At 26.2% G+C, this 17,638-nt stretch overlaps 1 protein-coding gene across 3 annotated transcripts in view; it reads left to right on the plus strand.

Annotated features, from left to right (window-relative positions):
• The first annotated feature begins 1,359 nt into the window (after positions 1-1,359).
• The window catches only part of LOC129907338 (alpha-protein kinase 1), a 142,506-nt gene continuing 126,227 nt past the window's right edge, over positions 1,360-17,638 (plus strand). For 2 of the 3 annotated variants that reach the window (XM_055983488.1, XM_055983487.1), the window contains exon 1: positions 1,360-2,137. In XM_055983488.1, coding sequence (XP_055839463.1) covers positions 1,784-2,137 — 354 coding nt within the window. In that variant the 5' untranslated portion in view covers positions 1,360-1,783. The remainder of the gene's footprint in view (positions 2,138-17,638) is intronic. The other variant, XM_055983489.1, reaches the window with a different exon arrangement.

Here is a 17,638-nt window from a genome sequence, read left to right on the forward strand (position 1 = left end):
AAAAACAAACAAACATCTTCAAATACATTCAAAATTTATCAAAACAGCTGACTGCCTGTCAAACGACTTTAATAAAAAAAAAAAAACAACAACAACACACCAATTAGACACACACCCCCAAAGGAAAAACCCACAATCACACACAATAGTAATAGAAGAGACAAACAAAAACAACAATCTAAAAACAGCTGAGCGGATGAACTCTTAACAAAATGAATTTTATTCCAGTATAATTCTCATTATTCCAATTGCACTCTACCGTTTTTTCTTCATTTCTACTTTACTCAAATTATTCTCCTTTTTCTAGATTCGTTCGTAGTCGTCTTTACTTAAACTTTTCTAAAACAGCTGATATTATTCATCATCATTACACACATACATTTATGCAAAAAAAAAAAATATATAAACTCAGACAAAATATATACACACAAATAAACGTCAGTTCACTTCAAGAAGAAGAAAGACGAAGAAAAAAACCAAAAAAAAAAAAACTCAACCAACAAACCAGCCAAACAGCCACCAACGAACGAAAAAAAAAACACATTCACTCTGACTCTGACTGACTGTGAGCGAAGCACCCGATTCAATTCAGTTTTCAGTCGTAAACTAGAAGACAAACCGTTCGGACGTTTTAAGTTTTTCATATCTACCAACTACCAACACACAAACGCGTTGCATTATGCATTGATTGCAAAATATTATTATAACAAACTTAGAATTTTTTTTTTATATATATGAATATTTTTTTTTCCAATTCAAAAAAAAAAATAAAAAGAATTTTTGAACTGAACAGAACTATTTTATTTCAAAACGGATTTTTTTTAAGTAACGGAAAAAAAATTGGTTTTAATCAAATGCACATTGTAAATTAAAAACAAAAAAAAATGTTGCAGACAATGTTTACACACATTTTTATTAATTTTTCTCTCGGAGAGTGGCAACAACAGCAAACAGAAAGATCTGTTTGATTACTAAAAAGTGTCATTATTTGTGCAAGATTTTGCTAAAAATTTTAATAATTGCACTAAAAAGTGAATTTTTTATGCAAAATTGGAATAAAAAATTGATTTTTCACAAAAAATAAAAATTGTAATAGATTTTGAAAAATCAGAAATATTTTTTTTTTTTTTAAATAAAATTGAGAAGTAAAAAAACGTTAACAGTTTTTGTGCTTCGCGTCAAAGTGGATTTATTTTCTATTCACTCTTCTCTTATCCCATCAAACAAAAACACGTGCGGTGCTCTGTCTTGAGTTATAATTATTTTTTTTTTTACAATTTTTTTTTTTCTTGGAAAACTTATAAGAAAAATTGTTATAAACAAAAATTTAAAAAAAAAAAATAAAATACAAATTGAAAAAAACCCACCACCATTTTTTTTCTCTCTCTGCTAAAATACGTCGGTCCACCGGATTATAAAAATAAAACAAACAAAAATTAGAAAAATACAAAAAAAAAAAATCAAACAAGTGTTTGAGTGAGAAATTCACAAAAATAAAAAAAAAATATATAAAAAATTGCTGTTGCATGCGTAAAACAGTAAAAATAAAAAAAAAAGTTTAGTGAAAACAGTTAAAAAATATTTTGATAATATTTTCCACTGCCAATTACACAACACGCTCTTTTTTTTTAAATAAAAAAAAAAAATTAATTATTAATTTTTTTTTTAATTATAAATGTTCCTATTGATTATACAATTTATATAGGAATCAAAAAAAAAAAAGTGTAAAAAAAGTTGTACAAAAAAAAGAAAATTTTTTTTTCAACACATTTTGTTGATCAAAATGGTGCCACAGCATACACAAGAATCAAGTGTAACACCGCTATCGCCGTCAAGTGCCGGTCCCATTATTGAAATTATTACCACCAATTCCAACTCCACCTCTTCCTCAATCAATTCCACCAACTCAACCCTTGATTTAAACAATTTTAATACAACAATTTCAACTTCAACTTCTTCTGCTGCTATTAATAATAATTTATTAATCAACATGAATAATTCAACAACAACAAATTTATTTGGCAATAGCTCCATTGAAATGGATACAACGGGAAATAAATATATTGTAAATAGTATCCTTTTTGGATCGCAGCGTGTGGATATTCATTCCACAACACCATATTCGGATGCAACTCAGGTTAGTACGAAAAACAAAAAAAAAAAAAATTGAACAAGTTGTGTTGTATTTTTTTCGAACCTAGACTTCTAGACTTTAAAATCATCTGTCAAATTCTTACAAGTGGATAAATTCGTTTAAATCATTGACAGATGACAGTTGACAGATTTAAAATGACAAGTGACAGATTTTAAACATAATTCTACTACATTTTTGCTAGAAAATTAGGTACCAAAATCAAACTTCGTCGGATGCGGTTAGTACTTAGAATTTTCAAAAATGTGATAATTCGACAATACACACAAACACTTTTTATGAAATTTTGCTTACCAACATGACCAAAAATTTAAAAACTTTGAAGTACCCTGATATTTCACATTAAGATGCTTGTCAAAAATGTTCGAAATGTCAGTTTAAAAAAAAAATGTCATGCAAAATTGCAATGAACTTTTTCAACATTTTGAACGAATCCTAGATGAAAAATTGTTCAAATTTGAAAAATTCTTATTGTGAACTATTTTTTCGTTTCAAATTTATGAAGTGCCAATTGTTTTATACTCAAATTTCGAAGGCGAACGAAAAGTACCTATTTTACAAAAACAAGTTTAATGGTGAAATTCACAAAGAAAATTTAAAAAATGACCTAATTGGCTTTCAAAGCTTCATGTATTCTTTTAATTTAAAGGTTTAACTACATACATTGGTCATTTTTTGAAAATGTATACAAAATTAAAAATACCTATTTTTAAAATTTAAAAGTCCCAGACTGAAAAACTTAGTAGGCTACCAAATATCCACGTCTGAAAATTTTCATCCACTTTTACACTTTTTGTGCCAAAGTAAATTCAAAAATTTCTCACAGTCTTTAGGGAAAATTGTCAAAAGAGTGATTTACTCGTAAAAGCCAGTCAGCTCAAAACAAAATAGATGCCTCAGAAAAATTTTTCACTTTTACCCTACAAATTTTCGGTCAAAGTGAATTTTCTGAGATTTCAAAAAAAAAAAAACTAAACAGGTTAAATTTTCAAGTATACTAAGTAAAAATTTAATAAACTTGAAAATCATTGGCCAGCTGAGGTTTGTGAACTAAAACTTGGTTATACTCAATTTTAAATATTTAAATCGTATTTTAGCTTAATTTAGTACACAAAACTAGAGTGCTACGATTTACTATTTTGAAATGCACTCTGTAAATCTAAAATTATGTAGGTAAACCAGGAACGCCGAAGAGGAAGTTTACCTGTTAAGATTTTAACCTAATACTGATCGTAAATTGTATACGTTTTCACCACCCAACTACACCGGCTTACAAATTTAAGAATTCGTGGTTGATATATTGTGGCTGGTTGCACTTATTTTAATCAAAATTAAATTTATTTGAGTTTTGAGAATATTTTCCATTTTTAAAGAAAAAATTACCCTTAAAAACAATTTAAAAATGCCATTAAATATACAAATTATTTAAAAATAAAATTCTGAAGCGGTCTTCTTCGATATCCTCTTTTGTTGGTGGAGACTTTTTCATTAATCTCAGATTACCTTTTTACTTTTATCGTACCAAAAAAATCAAGAACAACTTAAATTGATTAAACTATAGTTATACTTTTTTCTGATACCTGGAACGCAAAAAAAAAACAAATATATAAACAAATGGAAAACCTTCAATATTAATGGAAATTGTATTTTCTAAGTGCCAATATTTAAAATAACAAAAAAATCCATCATATTTTTTGGCTAAAAATATTTTCAAAGTGTAAAATCTCTGTAAAATATTGGAAACAATTAAGAATTCAATTTATATACATATTAATTTGAAAAGTGATAAGTAAAAACAAATTAACAAGTTCTAGGAGAACTAAATTCCTCTTAACTAAACCGTGATAGTATTTTGTACAAAGTTTTCTAATAGGGATCATCAGCCTCAATGAACGAATATATTTTTAAACTGATATTTTCTGATACCTAGAACGCCTAATACCTAGTTCTGTTTGCTTAACTTAATATATAGAAAACTGTAATTTCTAATTCAAAATATTTAAAACAACAGAAATAAGCCCTTTTAGTTTCTAAAAAAGCCGTAACACTCAACTGTTTGTAATTACCACTTCTGATTTTTCGTTTTGCAAAAAAAAAAATCATTAATTCATCCTCGAAATGCATTGATTTAAAACTTGGAATTATAGTGATTTTTTTTTTAATTTTCAAAACAAGATAGATTTTATCCATTTGACAACAAAATTTAGCACACACAAGGAAAATATAATATCTCCATTAAGTTTAAAATACAATTATGCATTTATTTTTTATTTATATTGACTTTTGTCAATTTCACAGTACACAAACGGATCTAATGTTAATAGAAAATATGACACTATAATAACAAAGCTTTTTAATGAGAGATAAATTTTTTCAATTTAAAAAATTCAAAATTTAATCCTGCTGGAAATTGTGCAGTTCCCTGAAATAAATAAAAAATTCGTATTAACAATTTCAGATAAAAACGACAAAATTTTTATTTGGATCGAAAAAAAAAACTATTTTAAATCGTAAATTTTATTCCCAAATTAAAGTTAATATTTTAAATAAAAAAAATTACAAATTGCGTTTAAATTTGATCAAATTTTGTTCACTGTTTTTACTTAATATTGGAAGTTTTTTGTATACATTCATCTACAACTCAATTAAAAAATCTTTCTAGAAGTTTAAGTTTACTTTCACGTTTACGTAAAATAAACATTATTTGCCTTTTGATTTTCATATTTGTGAAAGAATTCACTTTCCAAAATAATTTCTTTCAACGAAAACGAAATTGAATGCATCTTTCAAAAATTATAAACAAAACATTTTTAGAAAAATTAATATTCTTAATTCTCTCTCTATTGATTGAAAAAAAAAAAATTTGAATTATTCTGATTTTCTATTGTGAATAATAAAATAATGTAAATATTGCACCTCTTTAACTCTAAACAAATTTATTAATAAATGATGGATGTGTTCAGTGAACTAGACAGAATTTGAAATGACATTTAATATTCACAATTATTTTATAAACATATTTTTCTGAATTCTGAGAAAATGTCACATTTTGATTGAGATTTAATTTAATGTTATTTTAAATATGAAATATTTTAATTATTCACAATAGATAGCATTTGCGGTTGACAGTTTTTCATAATGTTGTAACGCGTTTTATAATATCGTAAATGTAATCCAATTTCAAGTCAAGAACATAATAAAGTCATCAAAACTTTAAATCGCATAAAAGAAGTCGAATTTTATCGAAAAAAGATAAAATTCCAGTTTAAACAATTTTCGTTGTTGTACATATTTTTAAATTAAGGTTATTTTAAATCTAAAACTTGAAATTTGAAGAAAGGATTTAATATAAGGGTAACTTGAACTTAATGCGTTATGATCTCGTCGAAAATAGTGCACAAGAATATCAATAGTTTATTTACAAAAATTAAGATTGTAAAAGGGTAGGTACAATTCACAGTAATTAGCCATTCTTTTTTTAAGAAGTAACCATAATAAAAATTAGGACTTAATTGTAGAAAAAAATAACAACAAAACTGCATCAAAATTAGGTAAAGGTATATTTTTATTATACTAACATTATATACCTGCGGTTGTGCCGTGGTCGAGGAAAATGGTCACATTATGCAACTATACTATACTCTATCATGTCCATGAATTCCCATGTTATATAAGGGTCGTAAATAATAAAAAAAATAATAATACCCTTAAAAACAAGACTAATTACGAAAATTGGTTATTCTTTACATTATAGTATGTTGCTCCTGTTTTTTTTATTGAATTTGCATTCATTTATTTATTAAAAAAAAATTATTATTATTGTGAATGCAAAAAAATTATTTAGATGTGATCCTACAATTCACAATTGCTTTATGTTTTAGTATAAAAAAATCCTCACTAAAAATTTTATTGATGTTATGTTTTTGTATTCTTTTAAATTATTATAAGTCTAATATTCTTATAAACAAAATTAAATCAAATGCTTTTCCTTTTAGTTAGTAACCTTAATTTAGTAACTTTTCATTTAAAAATTCACAATAAAACTTCTTTAAAGCCACCGAAGCAAACTGAATCGATTTTCTAACGTCACACCCGTTACACTTTATTTTAAGAGATTATGACAATAAAAGACTTGTTAACAAAATGTAATTTAAAAGATATATTAACGACTACAATTAGTTGAAGTGAATAGTACAAAAATCAGGAAGAAAAAATTAAGTAACTGCGGTGTCACACCCGTGACAATAGAAATACTCTAAAGGAGAAGTTAAGAATTCTTAAGCACTTTTAATATTCTTCTTTAAGAATGCCTTAAAAGATCCAAAAGAAGGAATTAATAAAGAGTACCTAATAAAAAAGGAATAAAGTATAAAGTATACCAATTTAAAACTAAATAAAGAATTAATAAAAAACTGTCATACTGAAATTATACAATTTTCTGCTTCCACTGAATGTAACTACAAATCAAATTACTAATGCTTAAATAAAAAACTCATCTATTTAACAAACTTATTGATCCGTTGTGTGTCAAGATTTAAAAATTATGCGTATGAGGGTAAACATTTTACCCTTTTACAAAAATTTTACAAAAGTCTAATATACCTACTCAAACCTGTTCAGCATAGTATGGTTTTCACTAAATCACCCCCTTTAAGAAAAAATAAAAAAAAAAAATGAACAACCACATCACCCCATATATTTTACAAACATTCCTCCTACATACCAGAACCAACTTAGTTAGCAACATATTATACCTATTCTATACTGACTGACAACATCAGCTGCAGCCAGCAGCAAACTTTTCCACAAAACTAAACTAAAAAAAAAAAAAAAAACTGAAATTCAATCTCTGAGTTGGTTTCATTTTTCAAACAAAAATACAATTAAGCATACGGTGTACATTTTTCATAATTATAAAAAAAAAAAAAATTTTTTTTTTTTTTTTTTGTTTGACTTTTTTTTTTTACTTTTAATCTATTCTATCCAGTCCAGTATAAGATTGGCATTTTGTTTGTTTTAAATGTTTTATTATAAATTTTTTTTTTGTTTTATTCTTTTTAATTATAAGTTTTCCCTTCTATAATGCTCCGATAAAACACACAAAGTGTGTTATAGAACCCCATCATTCTTCCTTCTCTACACTATCTATAAACTGCCGACACCGTTTGTACAAAGTATCTCTATCTCGTAAATTTAGTACGTATATCTTTTTTCGCGTGCCTTTCATACGTGATTATCGTGTGTTTTCTGCTTGAGCAACTAAAACAAAGTGATGAAAGTGGTGTATTATAATGAAAATAATTTTTTTATGATGACGTCCATTCTGTCTGTTTTGTCGTTTGTTTTTTTTTTTAGTTTTACAAACCTAAGTTTTTTAAAAATATACAAAGATAGAAATGGATTTCTAATAAATTGCATGTTTTGTATGTGCAAAATTGCAAAAAACCAATTTTTGTTTGTTTGTTAGTTGCCCTTTTTTGCTGTCTTCTCTTCTCCAAATGTCATATATTGATTTCTGTTCCATTTTGTACTCGAGATAATATTAGTACTAACACTGGGTTTGTGTTGTACTTACAACAAAAGATAGATAGATACAATATCTATGTACTCGCAGTGGCAGCAACAACAAGTCGCCGCGCCGCTATTTCTCGTCTATGTCGCTGCCATAGCCCTAGCCATTTTCTAGCTGCTGCTGCTGCCGCCTGTGTTATATATTTACATTGACTAAAGTTGAGAGACTCAACTTTGGATTTTGTATTTTATACGAGAAATAAGTACCCTATACCTCCACTATAACCTACCTACACTATCTATCTATCTATCTACTATAAATGTACGAATATCGAGCTCTATACGGCACAGGCAACCAACGACGACGACGACAACGTCGACGCCAAAATGTCTGGGACGGGTTGTATGGTAGAAAAAAAAAAAAAATAAAAATTGCAAAAAAAAAAAAAAGTTCCGTGCTAAGTTTTGTGTTTTCCCTCTGGTGCGTTGCGTTGCTGCTTTTGTTTTGTGCGAGCAAACACAATTGTATGTAGTTACAGTTTTTTTTTTTCAGTTTGTTCTTAGAGAGAGAGGATTTTTGAAACGAAACTAAATTCAATTGTTTGCAAAATAAAGTAAAACACAAAAAAAAAATTTTTTTCTGTTTTTTTTTTTTTTTTTTTTTACTTTCAATCAATTAAATGTATTTGTGTATTTTATAGGGTTTTGTTATAGATACAGTTTTTTTTTTTATAACTTTTCAATAATGATCGTTTTCTAAATTTTTCTCTATTGTGAATGAATTGGAATTCAATTGAACTTTTCCCATATAAATAGAGAGTTAAGTAGAGGTATATCTACTTGTTACAATGGATTTTATAGATTACAGAATGATTTTTGTATTTTTTTTTTTTTCAATTTAATTGACTTGACTATATAATTATAGATACGAGTACACTGGATTAATTGTATAAAAAGTTTTTCAATTTTGATTGAAATCTTAATTAAAAACGCATACATGACTTTTACATATTATTTTTTTTTTTGTATCATTTAACATGCAATATTGTTCCTGGAATTTTTTATTATAGAAGAAAATTTGGTGATTAATTCATTTCAATGAACAGCTAGATACCTACGGTAAATTAGGGTGGGTTTTTCCCAAATGAGTATTTTATAAAATAAATATTTAAGAGGATGGTAAGATATTAATTAGAAATTTATTTCATCAGATAAGAGATAATAAACAATTTTTGTATTTTTTTTTTAGAAAAATAATAAAATATAAAGAGTCATTGTGAATCAGTTTTTTATTTTTCTATCAAAATATATTGAATGTAGAAAAATTCTGAATGACATTTTAGTAGATAGTAATTAATGACATAATGCTTATTAAATGAAGTGATAATAATGACTTTATTTTTGTTAATGGAAATTTTTGAGTGATTTGAATTTCTATTGTGAATGAAATTCATTTAAATTTAAGGTACGATTGGATGGTTTTAAACAGATTTTGGTATAAATTTGTAATATAAATTTGAATTTATATCTCAGAAACAGATTAAAAAAAAAAAAATTAGAACAAATTAAAAAAAATTAGGAGTCATTGTGAATTAGTTTATTTTTTTATTAAAATACTTTGAATATGTATAGCTAAATTTAATTAAATTTCATAAAATATTCATTAAATTACAAGCAAAAATGGCTTTATGTTTTTTAAATGGAAGTTTTGAGTAACTAAGACTTCTATTGTGAATGAAATCAATTTATGTTTAAGTTACGATTAGATTCTATTGATATTTTTAGTATGAATATCAATGCAATGCCCACTGAAGAGTTTAAAATATGTTGAAGGTTAACTTAAAAAAGGCAATCAAAGCAAATAATGTGATCATTCACAATAGTGAAAAGTAAGATAGTAAAATTCATGCAGTCTTGAATAGTAACAAAAATTATCATATGCATTGTATTATTATGACATTTAGAAAGGATATTTTACTTCATTTTAAAGACTCTTTCAGAAGATAATTCCTATGTCTTTAAACATTTATAAGATTTGAAGGCCTTAAACAAAATTCTAATAGATCTCGAAAACCAAAAAGAAAATTCTTTAACATTCTACCTCACATGACCTCATTTAAAATTGATTACCTGATTTCTAAAAAGTATGGGGTTATCATTTCGTTTGAACGAAAAAAACCTTGAAATTGTTAAATCGATAAACAACAATTTTGTCTGCACTTCAATCCCGCATTATACATTTTTGTTTGTTTATTGACTTTTTTTTTTTTTTGTTTTTGTTCAAAGAAATATATAACAAATCAATTTGTTACACTTCTTTTTTTTATACAAGTACAATGTCTATGTGCGATTTCATACCCAAAAAAAAAAAAAATAAAATTTAACTCGCATTTCAAGGCTTCCTTACTCCCCCCTCAACCTCCACCCCCTATTTTAATTCTATTGTCAGAATAAATATTAGTACCAAATTGAATGCATCTAATATACAAAAATCTTTAATGTGTAGGTTATTTTGTATACAAATTTAGAATTAAGAGGAAAAGAAAAAATACAAAAATATTATCTATATTTCTTCTAGGGTTAATGACATTTCAACATTTTCGCATTAACCTTGAAAAAACCACAAAAAAAAATTATATATGAATATAAAAAAAAAAAAAACTTGCATTGCAACAAATTATAAAAAAAAAGTCATTAATAATAATCAACTCTCAGAGAATATATCTTAATTATCATTATTATTATTATTGTGAATGTATCTCCATATTTGTGTAGTGTGTCTCGTCATAGGAAAGCAATACAAATAGATACTTCTTTACTTTTACTTTGTTTTTTTTTTTTTATCTTTTTTGAAAAAAAAAATAAAGAAGAAGAGAAAAATCAAACAAAAACGTTTGCATTTTGCCAGTCAGAAGGAAAAGTGACAAAACAAACTGTCAGAAACTTACAGACAAAACCACTCTTTTTGATAAACACCAATTATATATGATTATTATTATTATTGTGAATTGTTTTTTTTTTTTCATTTTTGATTTGTTTTGTTTGTCTTATCAGTTCAAACTCACTCTCAACTCTCTTCAACAATTATTATTGTGGTGTATTTGCTCTCTTTAAACAAGAAATAAAATTGAAAAAATAAAAAAATAACAACATTTTGATAAATGACAAACATGATTCATATCAATGTATTTGAAAAAGTTGACTTTGAAATACGATTGTGAGAATTTTTGTGTATAGTATATAGTTGACTGCCCTCGAATTGATTTTTTTGTTTTATTAGGTTAAAGTCAAGGTTAAGGTGAATTGTGTTTTGTTTTAATGAATTAATGTTTTTTTTTTTTTTTTAACAATTCTTTTGCTAAATTAGATGTTTTTCTTTCTTGTATGTTATGAAATTTTGTTTTAAAAATTGCCACCAACACACGCCATCTTGTTACCATTCACTGTTTAGTAGATTTTTGAAAAACTTGCAATTTTACAACAAATTTCAAGGTTGTAGTTATATTTTCTGAGGTTAAAACAACTTCATGGTGAACCATTTTCAAAATTTAATTTAATTGTTGCTTTTTTTTAATGATGGTTAGATGAATTTGATGAGTTTGCTGAATTATTGTGAATTAAACGTGTAAAATAAATCACAAGAAGACAAATTAATGATGAAGAAGTAACTGTTATTTTAAATTTAACATTGACGCAGTACAATTTTTTAATGAGAACATAATTTTTATTTAATAAAGAATTCACAACATTCTAAAAATATAAATTACGAATGGAATCGCTGGGGAATTTTTTAAATGAAAAGACTTTGAACTTGTTTTTTAATTAGAAGATTGTAGTAGATTTTTGTTGACATTCATATATTCTTTTTTAAACCATCGTTTTGATTTGATTTATTACTGTGAATTAGACTGAATTCTTTGATGCGAAATGTCAAAAATGTCAACTTCAAACGCAACGTAATACAACGTTAATGTATGTATGTTTGACATTGCAAATCTTGTGTGAGCCCATTAACGGTTACATTACGACCTTAAAAATGTATAAAGTAGTGTATTTTTTACGTTAAAGAATCATGTTGTATTTTAATTGTAATTTAAGTCAATAAATTCTAGATTTCAGTAAATAATTTGTTTAAAAAAAATGGGATGGCATAGGGAAGCCCATTAGGGCCTATTTTATTAAGTTTTTTTTTTTTTTTTTGTTAGGAATCGTAGCTTCCTACATTTAAACTATTTGCCTATTTTTAGAGAAGAAAAATTATAAATTTGTCTCTCAGTCAATGTAACTTTTTTGCGTGTTATTTTATTTCGGTTAGCAAAAAAAACCAGGAGTACCAAAAGGAAGCCAATTAGGGCCTCTATTATAAAGAATTGTATTATCTTTTTAACTAACTCTTTCACTTTAAAGGTTTTTTTTTATGTTTCACACATATAAGTCATGGTGCCCTCATTTCATCAATTAAACACAAACATAAACTTAAATGATTAATTATGTCTTCAAGTATAAGACTTAACAAAAAAAAAACGATGTAATTACTCTTCATCAATCAGAGAGTCCAAATAGGCTGTTTAATATGAAAAAAAAAGATTCCACTTAAATTTTTTAGAAAATGATTATTTAGATCATAAGGGTCTGTCAATTTAGTAAACCACCTGTAGTGAGACTTTCAAAAAAAAAGTACCTACATTAATTATTTTTTTTTTTTTTAATAATTTCACTTTAAGTAATTGATGATGTTTTCTTACACAAAAAAAAAAAAAAAATAAAGAATTTATTAAAATGTTTTCCAATTCTAGTCTAACACAGTAATTACGTATTTTTTTTATTTTCATCTTTGCTCACAAAAAAAAAAAAAAAAAAAAAACGTTTGTTTTTCTCGAATAACAAGTTCAAGGCCATATCCCATCAGCAAAATTGTTTAGATTCAATACAAAAAAAAAAAAAAACAACACCAAAAAGAATCAGAGAAAAATGATACTAAATAACCAGATTGTATCTAAGTATCTATAAGATTGTGTGTCATTTTTTTTTCTCTTCATCCTCAACAAAGATCAACCTAGTTGTAGTGGCCATATAATGATATTTTTTTTTTTTCCAAAAAAAAAAAAAAAAAAAAAAAAAATGATAAATGTTAGGAAATAAATTAAACATTAAGTAATTTTAAGAAACCAAACTCAACAGACGGTGTAGACGACGACTGACGACGAATGACTTTCGCCTGAGTGCATTATAGTTGTAATTATAATTTCCAACTGACGCGCATTCAATCAATTTTTCATCTCATAGATATTCGAATAATTTCTACACAGATACAAATCGTAATAAAAAAAAAAATTAAAAAAAACTAACAAATAAACGACAAATAATACCTTCAAGAGAGGATAAAAGGAAAGTGAGTAATAAAAAGTCATGTCACGCTATTAACTCATCATGGAGAAAAAGGTACTCATAAAAATTAAAAAAAAAAATTAAAATCACCACACCATGTATCAATCTAAAAAAAAAAAAAAACAATCAAAGAAGAACGACAAAAATCGTGATCGTAGACAAAAAAAAAAACAGAAATCAAATTTTTAACTTCATGTCGTTTAAGATAGTTTTATGTTTTTTTTTTTTTTTTTTTTTTTTTTTTTTTTGTGGAAGAGACGTGCCTTAGCCATTGGTTGCAGTCATTTTCAACGCCTTTTCAAAAGCTAATTTTTTGTAATTTTCCGCCCTTTTGTGGTACTCCATATCATAGAGGTCTCAAGGTAGACGTATACCAACAAAAATTAGAAGAAGGAAAAAAAAACAAGCCTTTAAGCGAGGTGTGGTTTAATATTTTTTTTTTTTTTATTTTTTTTCAATTTATTTATTTTTTTTTCTCTTTTTTTCGGTCTATTTGCATCTGTAATTGTATGATTATGCAATAACTGCAGCTGCAGCTGTTTATTGCTTACAGCAAAAACACTCACAAAATAAAAAGAAAAATATTTTTGTTTATTAAGTAAACTTTCAAATAACACATTAATCGATTTTTGAAAATGAACACAAAAAAAAAAAAAAAATAAACTCAAGATTGATAAACCTTCATTCCAATGAAAGATAAGTGTATTTATGTAGATAGATAGATACATTTTATAAATTTCCTGACTTTGTTTACAAAGCTTTCAATTTTGTTTTAAATATGAGTCATGGAAGTAACACTGTAAAATGGGTATTGGATATCACCAAATTAACTACAAGTGTGGCTATAGGAGTATTATAGAGGCTTTATAATTGGAAAGGTTTAAATTTTTGCTTGCAACTTTGTATCCGGAGTATTTTATCAGCACCAACAAGTCACTCAAATCAATAAATTTTGCAAAGAGAAAAAGTGTCATTATTAAAAAAAAAAAAAAACCGAGTTCCATAAGGAAGCCAATTAGGGCCTATTTTATTAAGATTTTTATTTTGTTCGAACTTTTTGGTTAGGAACCGTAGCCTACACTTTAATACTTTTTTTTTTGAGAAGAAAAATTATATATTTGATTCTCACTCAAAACAACGTTGTAACGCTTTGGTGCGTTATTATATTTCGGGTATTTAAGTGTTCAAGAAAAATTTTATAAAATGTATGTTCTTCATGTTATGTCTATGTTTTCAGTGATTTCCTGAATTACATATTTCAGCAGAATAGTTAAAAAAAAAAATGGAGTACCATAAGGAAGCCTATTAGGGCCTCTATTATTATTATTAAGAATTCTGTTTTATTTATCATAAACTCTGTAACGATGGAAAATTATTTTATGTTTCATTCATATTAATCATCATGTTACTTTTTATTATAATAAATCCTTAAAAAATGGAATACCACAAGAGAGCGAATTAGGGCCTCTATTATTAAAAATTTAAATTCATTCTAACTTCCTTTAGGAAAATCAAAGCATTTATCATCAAATTTGTATTTTTAATGCAAAATTATTTCGAAAAGAATTTAATTTCTTTTAAATTTTATATTCGTCTGGCAGACATATCAATTCCATTCTCAATCGCATTTGTGTTTGTTTTACTTTTAATATAAAACGATTTTTTTCAAACACTTTTTGTTTGTGTTTTTTTGTTTGTTTTTCTTTCTTTTTCAAATCCAAGTACCTACAAGTAAAACGAAGATGAAAACATCCTTCGATTTAGACAATATGGAAGGGAGAAGAAGCGACACTCTTGTGTCTGGTTACTCCTTGCAAAAGATAACAAACCCAACGATTTTACTTGTTTTTTTTTTTTATTCCATCCTCCTCCGTCTAGGAATAAACAGACTTTTTTGCTTCTATTATTTTACAGTTAAAAGGAATCCGCAGAAGAGTGTGAATATTTTTTCTCTTTATTGGTATAGAAGACATTTCACTTGGGCATAAAGAGTAACATGTTACATGTACGAATAGTTCCTGTGTTGAAATTTTAAATTCACAACTTGACTTACGAATAGGAAAAAAAAAAACTATCCAGAAAAGGGAAATTAATTCATTTTACTCGACTACTGCTTAAAATACAATTAAATCGAGTAAGTTTTGAGGAATTTTCAACAATAACATACACTATACCCTTCATCGTCGTGGTGTCGTGTCGTGTCGTCCGGTGTAGGTATAGAATATATCGATTCGTGGTCATAGTTCTGTGAGTCATTCTATGAATATTGATGTGAAAAAAGTGCAAAAAAATGTGTGATGTATTATAAAACAAAATATACACTACAACACCACTCTAGACTAGTGTAAAACGGATGTCTCAATTGCCACAAACATGAGTCGAATTGGTGGATATAGATATGTTGGATAAAAGTGGCGCCCAACGTTCATTTTTTTGCTCCTTAATAAAAAATTCATTTTTTTTCTTCTCTCTTTCAAAAGTTAGTATAGATGACACATAAGTTTTTTTTTGTAGGCTCTGTGCTACTTTGGAATTCATCATAATAATCAAGGCAACAACGTGACACATTTTTTAAGTTACGTATAAGTTTTGTCTAGGTGTTTTTTTTTTTTTTTTGTGTTGCGCGAAATGAAATTTGTTTATACAAAATTGTAGGTAATGTGATGCGGTGAGGTAAGAGTTGATTTTATTTGTGTTTTGCAAAATAGCTCAGGAAACACTCACCTCATTTTAAATTTGTTTTTTATTTATTCTTTTATTTTCTAAATAAAAGTAAATAAAATGAAGAAAAACAAATTAAAAAAAAAAAAACCATACCTACAAACTTTGATAATTTTTGTATTTTTAGACTTTTTTCTTATTTTCATTCGCAAAAAAGTTCATAACATCAAATTATATCGAAGTAAATAGTTTGTAAAAATTTAAATTGTGAATCAATTTAAATAATATCCAAACTTTTAGTCCACAGTAAAAATTATGAAAAAAAAAACAAATCTTTATTAAAACTTTCTATTGTGAATAGGCCATATTTTCCAAAAAATCCATAAAATTTTTTGGTTTAGTCAATAAAAATAACTACTGAGTTAAAAATTAAGAAAAAAAAACGTTTTCCCATTTACCAATACATTTTTGAAATAACCATTGTGACTTATTCTTAATCAATTATACAGTTTTTAGGAAACGTTCTATTTGTTTTTGTTTGTAAGATTCAGTGCCATTGATATCTATTCTCACAAAAATTTTGAACTTCAGATATTCAAAATTAAAAAAGTACGATTATTGTAACCTAGCCTTTTTTCGAAACATTCAGAAATTTGTGGGTATATCTTATAAAAAAAATATCACTGAATGATATAAAATATGACTTTATTGAAACGAATAAGTATCTGCAATATTATTGTGAATAGGCCATGTTTGTTAGAATTTAAAAAATAGCATTATTTATTTAAATTGTCATTGTAACCTTGTCATTTTCATTAATTTATTTATAAATCTTTATTTGTCATCGAATAATTAGTTCTTAGATTTTCAATCTCCCATATGAAATGATTTAACATTAAAATTGACAATTTCAAAATATTCTATTGTGAATAGACCGTTGTACAAAAAATACATGGGATTGCTTTGTATTTACTCATTAGATACAGACTCATGCTGTTCTTAGATATAAATCAAACGTCATCTTTATATCGATATCAATGAGTTTCTTAAATTTCCATTGTGAATTAATCTCAATTAAAGAAATCGATTCAATCATCACACCCATAATAATTAAACACTATATACAATAGTACAACTAACTTAAACACAACTATTAACTCGAATGAAATCATTACTTAAAAAAAAAAAAAAAAACTTTCCAGGGCAACCCCCCACGTTACAAATCATGTTCACAATAACTCATATAACATGTTCATATACAAATAATCGATCACACTTAAAAACTCAACAAGTTTGCCCAAATGACATTTACACAAAATTGCTTCTCGATGATTAACATAAAATTAATTAATAACTTGTATTTATTAATTTAACAATACCAAAAAAAATGTTTTACTTGACTTATGTACGAGTACAGGTATAATGCATCTGGAATACAAATGGGTTATCACCCTTTGGCAACACAAAACCAAAAACAGCACAACACAAACCCTGAATACAATTTTGTCAAAACATCATCATCATAATGCAAAAAAACAAAATATTCGCATAGCAATCGTGAATTATTCTCTCGCTTATAAATAAAATTGTGAATTTGATTTGGATTAAAAAAAATTTTTTTTTTTTATTTTTCTCTCGCGAAAAACCTGGCACGTGTTTAATCGCGCCGGTTGGCTAAAAACGTCATGTTTCATTTTATCTGACACAAAACACGTACAAATTTATCCCTCTCATCCCATCGCGCAGCACAGTTCGCTGATTATTTATTATTTTCGATTATTTTTCTTTTTTTTTTTTGCATTTTGAATGTAAGGATGAATGACCTACCTGTTTTGGATATAATAATGGGTATGTCGTTGACAATGTAGATACCAAAAAAAAAATATGCATCCTCCTTACACGGATTAAGTACAAATAACTCAAAAA

Source organism: Episyrphus balteatus, chromosome 1 (assembly GCF_945859705.1).
Source record: "Episyrphus balteatus chromosome 1, idEpiBalt1.1, whole genome shotgun sequence".
Lineage (NCBI taxonomy): Eukaryota > Metazoa > Arthropoda > Insecta > Diptera > Syrphidae > Episyrphus > Episyrphus balteatus.